The sequence below is a fragment of the Loxodonta africana genome, chromosome X (genome assembly GCF_030014295.1).
Source record: "Loxodonta africana isolate mLoxAfr1 chromosome X, mLoxAfr1.hap2, whole genome shotgun sequence".
NCBI classification, from domain to species: domain Eukaryota; kingdom Metazoa; phylum Chordata; class Mammalia; order Proboscidea; family Elephantidae; genus Loxodonta; species Loxodonta africana.
This window is the reverse complement of record NC_087369.1, coordinates 51,375,647-51,392,565: the sequence shown is the minus strand read 5'-3', so window position 1 is coordinate 51,392,565 and position 16,919 is coordinate 51,375,647. Positions and strand designations below refer to the sequence as shown.

Sequence of the window (16,919 nt, the reverse complement as noted above, 5' to 3'; positions counted from 1 at the left end):
GATAGATATCCTTTCATCTTTCATGATGTCAGGGAAGTTGTCTGCCAACAGATCTTCAGCTATTCTCTCTGTATTTTCTGTTATCCCTCCCTGGTCTGGAACTCCAACGACACGCAAGATATTCTTCTTGATAGATTCCCACATGATTCTTAGGGTTTCTTCATTTTTTTTAATTCTTTTATCTGATTTTTCTTCAACTATGTTGGTGTCAATTGCTTTATCCTCCACCTCCCCCACTCTGCATTCCAATTGCTTGATTCTGCTCCTCTGACTTCCTATTACGTTGTCTAATTCTGTAATTTTACTGTTAATCTTTTGGATTTCTGAATGCTGTCTCTCTGTGTTTTCTGGCAGCTTATTAATTTTTCCACTATGTTCTTGAATAATCTTTTTGATTTCTTCAACTGCTTTATCAGTGTGTTCCTTGGCTTTTTCTGTAGATTGCCTTATTTCATTTTTGAGGTCATCCCTGATGTCTTGAAGCATTCTATAAATTAGTTTTTTATATTCTGCATCTGGCAATTCTAGGATTGTATTTTCATTTGGGAAAGATTTTGATTCTTTAATTTAGGGAGTTGTAGAAGCCATCATGGTCTGCTTCTTTATGTGGTTTGATATCGACTGCTGTCTCCGAGCCATCTATAAGATATTGTAATGATTTATTTTATATTTGCTCACTGAGTCTTATCTTGTTTTGTTTTCTTTCAGTATACGCAGATGGGCTACTAGATTGCTCTGTTTTGATTGTTGTAGCCCTTGAATCACTTATGTCCTATTACCAGCTGGTTTGGGCTGTTACCAGATATATAAGCCTAAAAGTCTATTCACTATTCTTGAGTGGAACCTGATTTTCGGTCACCAAGTGTGTGGTGTAGACTGTCACCTATTCACTTAGAGGAGTAGTGGTGATAGTTGTGTGCACCAGATTCTAGTAGCAGCAGGGTTTCACACTCCAGGGGGGGCAGGATGCTGACAGGGTTCCCCCATGTGCTAGTGAGGTAGTTGTGTCTCTATTCCTAAAGCACTTTGGTGGGTGGGCTCTGCAGCTGTACCTTAGGCACCCAATGCATGTACCTCTACAGATTGATAGGTGTCACTATCCCCAGACCCCTATGGCAGGAGGCTAGGTGGTCTGGGGGGAGCTTCAGCCCTCAGTTCCCTGTTGTCGGTCAGTGAGGGCTTTGTTTAATAGGTAGAGATATCAGACCTGGGAAACTTGTCTTTCCAGTAATCTGCTAAAACAATTACAGTCAGATCACTATCAGAATTGCCTTTGCATTGTAATAGCCACCTTGTTGCCTGTAGGGATGAAAGCCCAAGACTGTGGATCTCATATGCTTGGCTGGAGCTGGTTCTGTATTTTTAGTCCAATTTCGGGAAGTCATGGAAAGATTTTTGGTCCCTGGGCTTTTTGTAGCTGCTTCTCTCTCTCTTTTTTTTTTCTCTCAGGGCAGGAGAATGGGTTAGGAAAAGACAAAAAAAAAAAAAAAAAGACAACAAAAAACGCAGAGCGCTTTACTCTCTGGCCCAGGAAATTCCAATGTTAATGAAGCTGCCTGGGAAGGGAAGGGGAGTGATCAGATAGATAGAAGAGAGTAGCACCCAGCAATATAGACAAAATTACTTATCTTGCTTGGTGATGACTGTTTTATCTGAGATTCCCGAGGGGTGTGTAGCCTGTGTGCGTTGGCTTGGTCGAGATTGCCCCCAGGGTCAGGCCCGCGTCCTGTGCTTGTGCTGTCTCAGAAGCTGTGGTCAGTTCCTCCGCTCCCAGTCCAAAGCCCAGCGCCAATGTTCCCCGGCTGGGACTCCGCACTCCAGGCTCCAAAACCAGTCGCTGCCTCCCAGTGACTTCTCCTCCTGTCAGCCGCGTCGCTGTGCTGCCTGCGTGCACTGGCTAGGCTTCCCCCGAGGTCACTTCTGGGGGTTAAGGCTGCGGCCCGTGTTTGCACCATCTCAGGATGTTGTGCTCAGCTCCCCTGCGCCCAGTCCAAAGTCTGGCGCCAAGGTTTTCTGATTGGGACACTCCCTCCGGGCTCTGAAAACAGTCGCTGCTTCCCCGTGGTTGCTCATTCTCTCGTTAGCCACATCAGTGTGCAGCCTGCTTGCGCTGACTGTCTACGGAGGTTACCCCAGGGGCTAGGGGTTAGGGCTGTGTCCCGTGCCTGCCCCACCTCAGCAAGCTGCAATCAGCCCTGCCACTCGGCACCCGGGAACCGCGAGGGCTTAAGGCTGTGGTGTGGGTCGCCGGTTCTAGAAGCAGTCGCTGCTTCAGGTTGCAGCTTTTTGCTCCCCTGTCACTCAGGTCAACTCTTTATATCTGTGTTTGATGGTCAGAGTTCGTAGATTGTCATGTATGTGATCGATTCACTTGTTTTTCCGAGTCTTTGTTGCAAGAGGGATCCGAGGTAGCTTCTACCTAGTCAGCCATCTTGGCCCTCCCTGCTTCCGTTTCCTTTTATGTCTTGTAAGATAAAAGGTGGTACAGGCCACACTCCAGGGAAACTCCTTTTACATTGGATTAGGGATGTGACCCTCGTAAGGGTGTTACAATCCCACCCTAATCCTCTTTAACATAAAATTACATCAATCCATGACATCCTCCCAGCCATTGCTTCTAGCTGGGCTGTTTATATGCCCAGAGCTGCTGTCATGGTCCTGGCTCTCCTGGGCAGGGCTGCTGAGGCCCTTCCCCATTCTTCTGGCTGCCTCCACCATAAAAGGAAATAAGGTCTTTTCGACCTTGCTACGGCTTTGCCCTGGTGGCACAGTAGTTAAGAGCTTGGCTGCTAACCAAAAGGTCAGCAGTTCAAATCCACCTGCTGCTCCTTGCAAACTCTATGGGGCAGTTCTACTCTGTCCTATAGGGTTGCTATGAGTTGGAATCGACTTGACAGCAGCGGGTTTGGTTTTTTGTTTATGGCTTTGCAAGAGGCTATTGCCCTGGCTGCATACAGTCCTGGCAAAATGTTCTTACATTTTTATAGCATCCATAGAATCAGTTGTTACTGTTTTGTGACAGTTACTGGAGTGTGCTATTGGCATTTACTGAATTGGAGCCTAGGATATTTACTGCAACTGAGCAGGGCAATTATGAAAAATGAAGCATTGTCTTTTCCTAAATGTGAAAAGCACCTCCTTTGAGAAACGCAAGATAATCTGGCTACTTTCCTAGATAGAAAACCCAAGGAGAGGGGGAAACTCAAGGAGGGAGGCAGAGTGCTCAGCTTGCCACGTATTCACTCCCTCCCCCCATCACACTCTCTCCTCTGACACTGTGAGTGCAAGGGGCTTTATAAACAGCACCTCTACCCCTGGTGATTACTGCTCCCCCTTTACCGAGGAGATGAAGGCCCCCAGAGGTTAACTGCCTCTCTCAGATCTCAGTAAGTTGTGAATCCAGGATGCAGTGCAGGTCTGGCTGGCACCAGCAGCTGTGGGCATTTATTTATGTATTCATGTATTTTGGTGTCTTGGTATTCAAAACCACAGCTAGTAATGTAAGGGACATTTATGTACCAGCAACTCTACGTAAAAAATAAAACGTTTCAGATACAGTTGAAGGCCTGTTGTATGTACCCTCTCCTTGAGTTCATGTTCTCGTCTCCCTTTCCAGAGGCAAACAGCAGAAAAGATACCTCAATTATGGTCACTTTATAAAATGGAATATTACTACGGAGGTCTAAAATTACATGTATCAATAAGGACAAACTAAAAAAAAACGTTGAGCAAAAAAAAAAAAAAGGTAGTGGAAGGGCACTTAAAATTTGATAATTCCACATATACAAAACTTGAAAATACTCAAATATATAGTGTTATTTATGGATAATACAACCATGGAAATGATAAACAGCAAATTCAAGGTAATGATTACCTCTGGAGAGAGAGGCAGGGGCATGAACTCAGAGAGGATACACGGGGCTTCAACTGTATCTGAAATATTTTATATTTTATGTGGAGTTATAGGTGTTTGATGATATGATATGATATGCTATAATATATAAATGATATGATGTATTGTTATATTATCTTGAATTTGATGCTTATTATTTCCATGGATGCATTATCCATAAATAATTTTTTTTTATAGGTGTTTGATGATATGATATGATATGCTATAATATATAAATGATATGATGTATTGTTATATTATCTTGAATTTGATGCTTATTATTTCCATGGATGCATTATCCATAAATAATACTATATATCTTTTAGTATTTTCAAGTTTTATATACATGGAATTATCAAATTTTGTGCCCTTGCACTACTTTTTGTTTTTTTTTTTTTGCTTGACCTTTTTTGAGATTTGTCCATATTGATACACGTAGTTTTAGGCCTCTTTTTTTTTTTTTTTATTAATATTCCATTTTATAAAGACAGCACAATTAATGTATCTTTTCTGCTATTGGTAGACATTTAGATTGTTTCCGATTTGCCATTCTAACAAACACTGAAAAAAAAGTAGCTTCTTATGCACAGGTGCAAGAGATTTTTAGGAATGGAATTGCTAGGTCATAGGTCATTGTCAAATCTCTCCTCAGAGTGGCTGCACTAATTCCCTTTTCCACTAGCAGGGCATAAGAGTTGATGTGGGTGTACATTCTTACCAACCCTTGGCGTTATTATCTATACATTTTCCACTCTGTCCAGATCACCAGAAAAGGCAGGAGGGGGGCCAAGGTTTTACAATTATGAGGAGAATGTCAGTTCTGAGGAATTTCCTATTGTTATATTTATTTTAATGAGGATAAGATTTTATTCTCTGTTCTGGTGAAAATAATGTTTAGGCTTCTGTGGAAAAACTGTTACATTTTTATTCTGAAGTAGTGAATTTTTTTTCCTTTCTGTTTGCATTCTTGGCAAATAAGCAGAAAAGACCAGTTAGCAAGCTAGTGTTCTAAATGTTCACTTGCAGTAATAGTTATTTTTAAATGTTTCAAATAGCATGAAGTATTGGATTTATTCTTACTGCTTTTCAAAGTTTTGAATTTGTTAAGATGAACTGAATTTAAAATGTGACACAGGATTATGTATAAAGATTGGTCATAATTATTTGCCACTTTATATTTTTACAGTGGGAACATTAAGTGATGGGAAATGTGTTTACATTTTAAAACAAAGAATAAAAATCATGAAGAGTAACTTCCGCCATTTTATGTTGTCTCTTGGTTCATAGGTGGGAAAGGAGAAGTTCCACAAATCTCAACATTGGGGCTTTTGCAACAATGTTAGGATGCTCGTGAGTGACGAGAAACCTGGAATAGGTGGAGAACTGCTTTCTGGGCAAAAGCTGAAGCCTAAATATAGTATATATCCTAAAGGAATGGAATCTGGTATACCATCATGGGTAGCTTTTGACAGACAGGTAAGTCACATGACATTGGGAAAAATGCAGTCTTAAAATTTTACATGTACTGAATATGAAATAGATTTGAGAAAATAGGAGTCCTTGATGTAAGTATTAAGGCTAGTTCTTCTGAAAAGACAAATTCAAGAACAAAAATATGATAAACAAAGAAAAAAATGGTCTCTGCTATGCTGTTTCTGACAAGGTGTCATTGATTGAAGGATACCCAGTATTCATCTTCCTTGGCTAATGCTCACCAGCCTTTCTCTCACCTTCTTCCCTGGGTAGGATACTTTGCCCTTCTGTAGACATTGAGGGTCTGGTCAGACTGTCACTGTTGCTTAGTGAGTTGTTATTAAAAATTTTATTTGACTCTAGATGTGGCATTAAGTAGGAACAAAAGATACCTTCTTTTCTCTGTATTGACTTATGATTCCCCATCCCTATGGACTGAAGGGTACGATGGGTAGAATTATAAAACTGAAGGGAAGAAGTCACCATTATTAGACAAGACTTTGACCTTTTTAATGTATATGTATATATATATAACCAAACCAAACCCAGTGCCGTCGAGTTGAGTCCGACTCACAGCGACCCTATAGCACAGAGTAGAACTGCCCCATAGAGTTTCCAAAGAGCACCTGGCGGATTTGAACTGCCAACCCTTTGGTTAGCAGCCATAGCACTTAACCACTATGCCACCAGGGTTTCCATACATATATACAGAGATCTTGACAGGTAAAAAAGGTAATTCATTTGAATATCTTAAAAAGGGACTGAGATCAAAGGAAAAAACCAAGATGACCAGTTGTTCCTCATAAGCCAGCTGTACAGATATGCTGTGTTTATCAGAAAACCCTGTATCATTGCCCCATGTTCTATATCTCCCAAAATGACCTGTGTTACTAGATTATTTTAGATGCCATTATTAAAAAGTAATTCAGGACTAGATAGATCAAGAACTCAAATCTTTATCATTCGATACTAAGTTTACTAGGTGTGATTTAGCAGCCTTAACATGGATTGGTTGGCAGTGGTTTGATTCTATTTAAAATGTCCTCAAATGTGGTAGAACTGACACATCCCATGCCATCTGCATCCAGGTAGGTTGGTTAGAGCACACATGTACTTTGAAGCTCATATCTGACACTTACGGAATTTTGACAGACCACTGGGAAGCTTCTTTCCTGGGAAACCATGTACTTTGAACATGGGCCATTTCTTTTTCTTTGATTATTTTGAGTACCTGGCTCAGTGCTGAACCCAGAGCTCAGAAATTATTTCTGGGCTAACTTACTCGGGTTGATTATACATGGTTTTCTGTTACTCTCAATCTCATAGGCCTTTGCACATCATTATTCTAGAATATTTAAATTTGCAAGGGCCAAAGAAAAGATTGTTTTTACTTCTTGTCTCAAAAAGAGAGTCTTGACAATATTTTAAACTAATCCTCTACTGAATAAGTAATATCATAGACCACAATGCATTAAACTATTTTCTTGCATTTAAAGTTGAAAATCCATTTTATTTCATGCTTTTCTCAGTATTTAATATATGCCTTTCAAGCCTATTTTGCAGCCCTTAATTACTTATAAAATTATGTGGAATATTTCATGAAGTTGGAATAATTTTAGCTTCAAACTACTTGAGAAAATGAAGTTTGCTCATTTCAGGTCTAACTAAATGTAACATAATTCTTTCAGTTATTTTGTTGGTCAACGTCAATTAAATATTCATCAAGCTTTAAATGAGACACTAAGACTATGAAATATTTACGTGCTCTGATGAGATTGTGAACTACAAACTGGATCCCGGTTAATACCCAGAGCAAATTATAAAACACTTTCTACATTTAGTGGTTCAACAAAACAAGGCAACACTTGTTAATCATTTTTCTTAAAAATGAGACATCTTCAACTCATTGCCAGTTTTTGTAATGGCTTTTAATCATAGCAATATATCTAGAATAAGCACTCTTCAAGCAATACGAAGTTAAAATAAAGATAGTTCTTTGGAAAGTATATCAAAAATATTTGTAGTAGATGCTGTTGGTGCCCTCCCAGACCCACATGAGGGGTGGTGTGCCCATTCCCCCAGCTGCTGCAAGTGCTTTGAGAAACAGCTCACACCTGCAGCCCTCTAGAGACTTGCTCTTAGCTGATGGGAGCTGCATCTCCCAGAGACGCCTGGGGAGTTACACTCGCCTGTCAGGTGAAGCTTGGGGCAGGGGGTGCAGGTGCAGCCAATGACTGATTGAGTCAAGGGTGCAAAGCTCAGCTCCTTGCCTCCAGGCAGGGCAATTCTGGGTGATTTAGGCTCCATAGCCCCACGGGCATCAGGCCAAGCTCAGCTTCACCTGAAAACACTTCTTTGCGTAGCTCATTTCCGCTTCCCTCATTCCTGTACAGGTTTCTCCCAAGAGTGCAACCTTAATAAATCACGTGCACCTAAATCCTTGTTTCAGGCTACACTTCTGTGAAGTTTTAGCCGTAATTCTAACAGTCACAATCAAAATACTCTGCTCAGGCAGCCCATTAAATTGTAAGCAGAGAAGATGCTATTTGCAAACACCAAGAAGAGCCAGCATTGATTATCCTGCATGGCTCCCATGGCAGATGCTTCTGTTTTTTCCTTATTCATTCTCTCCTTCATTCTTACAGACTCCAGTTTTATTCTGGCCGGAAATATGCCCACTTAAAAACGTTCACCTCCGCAGGCTCCTTACAGCTAGGGCTGGCTGTATTACTGAGTTCTGGCCAGTGATATATGAGTTAAGGTTTATTGGGTGTGTCACTTGGGAAATTTACTGTTTGTTTAGCAAAAGGAGTCAGGCTCAGCTGGTATGCTTTTCCTGCCCTTTGACCTACCATTGTTTTCCTGCCTGGAACTAGAACACCATTCCTCCGGGCGCAGCAGCCATCTTGTGGGCACAGCACAGAGATAAAGGGACCAGGATATCAGGGAACCAGCATTCCAGCTCCCGGCTGCCTCTCTATCTGGACTTCTTGTTGTATGACAAATAGTAACCCCTCATTAAGAGGTTCTCAACCTGGGGAGGCATTTGAAAATGTGTGGAAGTATTTTGGGAGCAGGGCCAGACTAGGGTGAGGCAAGTGAGGCACTTGCCTCAAGTGCAGAATTTAAAAAAAAAAAAATTTTTTTTTTGAATTTAAGGGGTGCTAAAAACTCAATAATCAAGATAAATAATATTTTAATGCAGTACCTTACAAAATAAAAATTTATGCAAAAAATCCAGGATGAACAAAATTGCAGCATTTTAAATAAAGATGGGATCAGTAACTGAGCTGCCAGAGTCATACTGGAGCCTGAGGCAAAAGGAAAAATCAGTAATTTGTTCATCATGGATATTTTGCATTAATTTTGATTTTTTAAATTGCCTCACTCTAGGGTGAGCCCTGACTGGGAGGTCCTAGTGCCACTGAGTACCTGGGGCCCAAGTGTGTATTGTGCATTCTACAGTGGGGGAGCGCAACCCCATACTGGTAAGAATTGTTCTCCTTGAATTGCCAATAATGCCCTCATTGAGAAACTGCAGTCCTACTTGCTTAAAACCCTGGGCACTGGGGAGATGTATACGGACAGCCAGACATAATTTTGCCTGTACAGCACTCGCCCCCGAAACACTAGTTATCTCATTGAATTCATTTAAATAAGAGCAGGCACATAGTCCGTCACGCCAGTTATTTCCAGTCTTCTTCCCAGCACCTCTGTGAGGAAGAAGCCAATATGTGCGATTGTCCTCTATAAATGAGAAATCATTTTGTAAGGAGAAGTGGAGCAGGGACAAGGGTTCTGTGACTGGGTGTTGGAAGCGTTGGTTCTGGTCTTGGTCCTGCCACTAACTATATGTGATTGTGGCTTAGTCATGTCACTTCTCTGAGCCTCAGTTTCCTTGATTATAATGTGGGGCATGGCTAGCTCATCTCTAATGCCGTTTTACCTCTAGTAATCTACACCTGAGATTTGACTACAGTCAGATTCAGATTGCTCATCCCAGAACTGAGCCCAGACCCTGAAACTCCTGGCCTGGGGCTCTTTCTAATTACAGTAGGCACTGACTGCTTCATTATTAATTTAAATTTGGCATTTAGCAGTTTCTGGTATGCTGCTGTTGCTACTGTATATGAACTATCATTAGCTGCTTTCATAAAAAATCAGAAAATTTAGAAATACACAGATGACTGAATGTTTTTATATGACTTTATCTGGATGTTAAGCACCATTTACATAGACACTACAATTATGCTCTCATTTCTCTTCATTTGTCAATAGCTCCTAGTTAGCCTAATTTGTTTGCCATTTTGCAAATGACTCATTATAGTAAGTGGCAGGATAAAGGTTGATTTTATGGGGGATGCATGCATTTAAAAAGATTTCATTTTTTCCATCTGTTCTAAACATAATAATTATAATCAGAACTACTGACCATGGAATTAGAATTTTAATGACTTTGCATTAATTGACATTGATTTTGTGGTGAACTGATTATGTAGTTCTGTATAAATCTTTACGCTTTGAACAATATAAAAATAAATTTTTCAAAAATAATTTTGTCTCTTGGGTCACCTTGATTTTTTTTTAATGGATTTTTAAGATAAAATCCTTGTTGTTTGTAACATTTTAGTTAACAAATTAGGCACTGATACTTGCTGTTTGATTTGTTGACTTAAATTTTAGGTCAATTTTGTTCTGAACTTTACATCTGTAGAGCCATAGTTATTTATGGTGTTTCCCCCTCTGAATTCAAACCAGCTACACATTTGAAACATTAAAAAAAAAATTATTTGCCTTCTTTGATTTTGTATTTCCAGAATTTTGCTCTATGGTAAACTCACCCCTTTGTAACACTGATGGTGGGTGATAGTACAAATACTGGCCATATAATCTGTGTTCTTTTTCTTTTTTTAACATTTTATTTTTGAAATGGAAACCCTGTGGTGTAGTGTTTAAGTGCTACTCTTTTTTTTTTTTATTTTTTGAAATAATGTTGGACTCACAAGAAATTGCGAAGATAGTACAGAGAGGTCCTGTGTACCCTTCACCGAGCATCCTCCAATGGTAATATAGCCATAGTTTATTATCAAAACCAGGAAATCCACATTAGTATGATACTATTAATTGTAGACCCTTATTTGGATTTCACTAGTTTTTATATGCACTCATTTTTTCTTAGTTTATAGTTCTATGAAATTTTATCACATACATAGATTTGTGTAGCCACCACCACAAACAGGATACAGAATAGCTATATTTTTTTAGGATTGTACTGTTTGAGTCTTCATTTATTTTTTATTGAAGTGAAATTTACATAAAATTCACCGTTTTTAAGTATACAACTCAGTGACATTTAGTGCCTTCACAATATTGTGCAACCACTACCCCTGTCTAGTTCTAAAACATTTTCATCACCCCAAAAGAAACCTGTTGCTCATTGAGCAGTCACGCCCCATCCCCTGTAGCCCCTGACCACCAGTCTGTCTTCTGTCTCTACGGATTTACCTATTCTGGACATTTCATATAAATGGAATCATACAATATGTGATCTCTTGTGTATGACTTCTTTTACTTGGCTAAATTATTTTGGAGATTCATTCACATTGTAGCATGTATCAGTAATTCATTCTTTTTTACGGCTGAGTAATGTTCCATTGTATGTATTCACCACATTGTTTATCCATTCATTCCTTGATGGACATTTGTGTTGTTTCCACCCTTTGGCTATTGTGAATAGGGCTGCTATGAATATTTGAGCACAATTGCTGGGTTATCGACAGCAGCTGGCAACGACAACAACATGGTCATTCTATGTTTAACTTTGAGGAACCACCAAAGAGTTTTCCACAGTAGCTGCACCGTTTTACATTCCTAGCAGCAATGTACAGGGTTCCAATTCTCCGCACCCTTGCTAACGCTTGTTATTTTCTATGGATGGTAAGTGGTATCTCATTGTGCCTCTGATTTGCATTTCCCTAACGACTAAAGTGGTTAAGTGCTACGGCTGTTAACCAAAGCGTTGGCAGTTTGAATCCACCAGGCGCTCCTTGGAAACTCTATGGGGCAGTTCTACTCTGTCTTATAGGGTCGCTATGAGTCGGAATCGACTCGACGGCACTGCGTCTGGGTTAATGACTCATGTTGTTGAGCATCATTTCATGTGCTTGTTGTCCATTTGTGTATCTTCTTTGAAACACTGTGTATTTAAGTTCCTTGCCCAGTTTTTAAGTGAGTTGTTGAGTCTTTATTTTAATCAACTTTATTGAGGTAAACTTTGTTTTTTTATTTAACTTTATTGAGGTATACTTTATGTACATACCAATTTTAAGCATACAGTTGTATGAATTCTGAAAAAATGCATTTCTGTAACAACTATCCTAAACACAATATAGAATATCTATGAGATATATATCAGAAAGATTAGTTTTGCCTGATCTCGAGCCTCATATAAATAGAGTCTTATAGTGTGTCCTCTCAGGAGTCTGGGTTACTGTTTGAGATTGAAGACTTGAGGCACATCTTTGATAAATGTATATAAACAAAATGTAGCAAGTTCATGTAATAATCCACCATGGCAGATTTCTGGGTATTCGTATAATGGTTTTTGTCTCCTGAATTCATATCCCTTTATTTTTAAACATGTTGATTCTATTTTTTCCTAAAAATTATTCTTCTAACCATTTTCAGAAGTTTTTAAATACTTTAAGATGTTAGAATTGTTCGTACCTTTCTACTTGTATTTATTATGCTCTTCTATTTAAATTTTCTATTTTTTTTCTATTTAAATACCTGTTCTGAGCATGGAATTCATTGTGCTGTTTAGTCCAGTAATAGTTCTTTTCAGAAAGAGTATGCTCCAGGGACACATGTCATTATCATAAACCTTTTATCAGAGGTATAAATAATTTAGGAAGCATGGTTGATCATTCCAGGACATCAGAAATGGGGAGGTGGCAAGGAGGGCAGAAATACTTTAACCGCCATTCTTTTTTCAATGTTTTCCCATTTCCATTTCTTTCATCCCATCTCTCTTAACCTCCTTGTACCTTCCCCCTTCCATTCTTTTGACCTTTTTTCTATTTCCTTTTCTCTGTTTTGGGGTTTCTATCTCTTCATCTTCATTCCCTCTCATTCATTTTTATTTATCTTCCATCATGAGGGCACTCCCTCTTTAACTTTCTTTCCTTTCTCTACCTGGTTTTCTTCTGTTTCAGACCTTGGAGTTGCTGATTTATCTTCTTACTAGAGTATAAGCATCATCCTCAGCATCTTCATCATCATTGCCAAGGTCTTCTCCCTTCCCTTTAGCCCTAGGGTTGGACCCAGGTTGCACGTGTCTCCCCAAACGGGGCACTGTTTGAAATTAACTCTGTGGCTGAGGCGATCTTTGCAGGACATGGCCTTCCTGCAACACACCCTAATGCGAGGCTCTTTTTTGTAGTAGAGAGAACAAGGCTTTTTAGTCAGACAGACAAAAAACCTAGATTCACCCTTTATTACCTATTTCATCTTTGCCATGTTTTTAACCTCTCTTGGTCTCAGTTCCCTCATCTGTAAAGTAGAATAACAAAACCCACTTAGAGTTGCTGTGAGCATCAAATGGATAATGCATGTCAAGTGCTCAACTCATAATTATGAAAAGTTAATTCTTATCCTTTGCCCAAATATTGGCTCATTTCCTTAAGTGAGGTGGGTGGGGGAGGGGCAGTGTTCCCAGGGCAAGCTAAGGATCAGCTGGGACTGTTCCAGTCGTCACAGCTGTGCTACAAGAGTCTTCTTTAGGGGCATGGATTCTGGCATATTCTAGAAGAACAAGTTTGGAGATGCCACCATTGAAACCAGTGAGTTCTAGAAAGCAGCCATTAAGCTATCGATGCATTGCTCTCCTCAGTTGTTCCCAGTGCACTGTTTATGCTCTATTAGGGTAGTTTAAAAAAATCTTCTATTATTTGAACAAGAGATTTATGATGTCTCTTTCATTTTAGCAAATCCACTTCATGGTCTTTTCGGTGATAAATAGCCACCATGTATTATTATTATTTCATTTCTTCATTATTCTGAGCAGTCAGTATTAGGCTACTAAAATTGTGTTTACATTCCTCTTATTCTGAAACTTATGCTTGTAGATTTTACATCATGAACATGTAGGTTCTAGAAAAGGTAATGTAATTCCTTTTATATTTAATCAAAATTCTACTTTTTTGCAAGCTACCATATTCTTTCCCCCTTTTTGGCTTAAAACATGAAATCAGTTTTGATTGTATTTTATTCTCTCCCTCTCTTTGGTTCTACTTGTTGATTTTTTTCATCTAGTATTTCAGAGCAGTTATTTTTGCCTTTATATGTGAGTACCGAGAATAAATCAAAACTAAATTTGCAATTATGGTCTACTTAACTTTTACAGTCAGCTTTATTTTGAAGCATTGGCTCTCACTGGTATGTAATGGGGATAGTATTATTAATGTGTGCTCCCAGCTGTCCCCTCTTCCCCATGCCCTGCCCGCTGAACAAAATTTTGTCTGCTCACTCACTTTTCCCCCTCATCCATCCTCGAAAGACACTTCTAATTTTTCAGTAGGATTGTCAGGTTTTGGGGGATTTAGGGAAAGGAAGGGGAGAGAAAGAGAAATGGGGGAGGAGGAGTAATGAGAGAAAGAGAGGCAGAAGGAGGGAAATGGACACTAAGACAGTTGTTCCTGGGCTTTCCATTCTTTTGTTGAATTCAGGTAAAGAGCAGAGCAGAAAGGAAACTAAAAAGGAATAAAGATATGCCAAATTGATGTCATAATGGAGAGAGAGTGTGTACAGTGTCTGGGAGGGATTCATAGATGGAAGCTGAGGGTGAGGAAGTATGAGATTTATGAGAAGTGTAAAAGTGAGAGAAGGCCTTTTTTGGGAAGTGTAGATGTGGACCATAAATCGGATCCCCTTTAGAGTTTCTTCAGAGGGGTAAATAAAAATGAGATGACTTTTCATTTGCTGTCCATTGCTGGGCCATTTCTTTGAATATATACCCAGGCTGAGACTGGGCCATACTGGCTTTTATTTGAATTACATCTAACCGATCAAATTATTTTTGTTTATGTTTAAACAAATGAGAGAACTACCATCACCCCCTCTCCATCGCCAATCATTTGACCTAGGTCCTCTCTCGTCTCCCTCTGAAATCTCACTTCCACTCATCTGCTGTCCTAGCTCATCCTCTTTTGCCTGCCTCTTAGGTGGCATCCGTGCCTTCAATCTGATTTCCTTTCTCGACTGCCCTCGCTTTGTCATAGAGTTAACTTTTGAAAATGTTTAGACTCCTTTGACTCCTCTGCGTGGCCAAAGTGACCACATATCTTTTGGCTCTTCTACCTTTCTAGTCTCATTTTCCTCTGCTCTCCCTTCCCCACTCAGCCCTCAGCCACGCAGAAAGACTTGCAGGGTCTCATGGACTGTATGCTCCTGTAACTTTGCACACGCAGTTCTCTCTGCTGAGAATGCCCTTCCCTACTTGTCCACGTGTATGGTTCTTCCTCAGTCTCTTGGCCTTGGAGACCCATTTCATATGTCACCTCTGCTGTGACACTTTCTTCTTAATTCTTTTGGATGGGTCTGGCACTTCCCCCTCCTCCTGGAGCATTTTTATACCCTTGTTAGAGTAGCTGCTTTACTCTTTCTCTGCCTTCTCCACTGAGCTGGAGTGTGGTGGGGATTTTGTGGCTGCTCAGGAGATATTGGTTAAGCTTGTGGCCTCTGAAGCTAGGCAGCTTGACTTCTAATCCCAGTGGTCCATTCTGTTCCCTTCAGACCTTGGGTAAATTACTTAACGTCCTAAACCTTGATTTCTTCTTCTGCAAATCAAGGATCACAGTATTACCTAATTTATAGATGAGTTGTGAGAAATAAATGAGATAAAGGGTGTAAAAACACTTAAAACATTACTCGACCCGTTGTAAGTACTTAGTCAATGTTGACTATTTTTATTTATCTTTGAAACCTTGGAGCCTGGCACAGTGCCTGACATGTAATAGGCACTCTGCAGTATATATGGAATGAGATTTAAGAAATATTATTGTGTCTCTCTTAATGGCTTTCAGCTTTATCTCCAATGCATTATGATTATTTGAAAGTATCATACCCTGTTGTACAGTTATTTGAATATCATCTTATTCCCTTTACCTGACTGCACAGTCCTTGTAGCTAGAGAGATTGTCTTATTGAGTGTTGTATCCACTACATAGAGCTTTGTAACTGGGTTGCTTTGTGTTACCTTGCCTTGATAAAAGGAGACTTTCAGTATCAAGTAACTGTTTTTTTATTTCACCTATTGATGCACTTGTGGGAAGTAAATAATATACTTCGGGATCAGTAGGATCCCATGTATTGTAGAAGGAGATCTAGTTTATTAAGTAGTTACTGGAATGATAGAATAGAATCTTTGGATTGGAGGAGACTGTAAAGGGTATTTTATGTATTTATTTATTTTTGGAAACCCTGGTGGCGTATTTCTTGGTTTTCTTTCTTTTTTTTTTTTTTTTATTGTCCTTTAGATGAACGTTTACAGAACAAACCAGTTTCTCATTAAACAGTTAGTACACATACTGTCTTATAACATTGGTTAACAACCCCATGACATGTCCACACTCTCCCTTCTCAACCTTGGGTTCCCTATTACCAGCTTTCCTGTTCCCTCCTGCCTTAGTCCTTGCCCCTGGGCTGGTGTGCCCCTTTAGTCTCGTTTTGTTTTTTGGGCCTGTCTAATCTTTGGCTGAAGGGTAAACCTCAGGAGTGACCTCATTACTGAGCTGAAAGGGTGTCTGGGGGCCATACTCTCAGGGTTTCTTCAGTCTCTGTCAGACAGCAAGTCTGGTCTTTCTTTTTTAATTAGAATTTCGTTCTACATTTTTCTCCAGCTTTCTCCGGGACTCTCTGTTGTGGTCCCTGTCAGAGCAGTCAGTGGTGGTAGCTGGGCACCGTCTCATTGTTCTGGACTCAGTCTGGTGGAAGCCGTGGTAGACATGGTCCGTCAGTTCTTTGGACTAATCTTTCCCTTATGTCTTTAGTTTTCTTCATTCTTCCTTGCTCCTGAAGGGGTGAGACTAGTGGAGTATCCTAGATGGCCGCTCACAGACTTTTAAGACCCCAGACGCTACTCACCAAAGTAGAATGTAGAACATTTTCTTTATCAACTATGCTGTGCCAATTTAGCTGAGTCCACACAGCCCTCAGCCTAGCAGTTCTGTCCCTCAGGGAGTTTGGGTATCTATGGAGCTTCCATGACCTTGCATTGTACGAGTTGTGCTGGCTTGACGAGTATTGTGTACTGTCTTACCCTTCACCAAAGTTACCACTTCTATTGTCTATTTAGTGTTTTTCCATCCCCACCCGTCCCCTCCCTCTATTCAATTTACACAACTCCGTGATTAGTAATGTGGTTCCTGTTGGTTAGGGTGACCCTTTTTCTCGCCCTAATATCATTTTTCCAGGAAGTCTGATTTTAAGCAGTGAATCTGAGCCTCTTCTCTTAGTAATATCAAATGCTTTTTAATTGCCTTGCTCAGTAGGCTCC

At 39.9% G+C, this 16,919-nt stretch overlaps 1 protein-coding gene across 1 annotated transcript in view; it reads left to right on the top strand.

The window, feature by feature from the left end:
- The first annotated feature begins 3,836 nt into the window (after positions 1-3,836).
- The window catches only part of LOC135228935 (EF-hand domain-containing family member C2-like), a 35,901-nt gene continuing 22,818 nt past the window's right edge, over positions 3,837-16,919 (top strand). Inside the window, exons 1-2 of the mRNA XM_064278427.1 lie at positions 3,837-3,863; positions 5,180-5,368. Coding sequence (XP_064134497.1) covers positions 3,837-3,863; positions 5,180-5,368 — 216 coding nt within the window. The remainder of the gene's footprint in view (positions 3,864-5,179; positions 5,369-16,919) is intronic.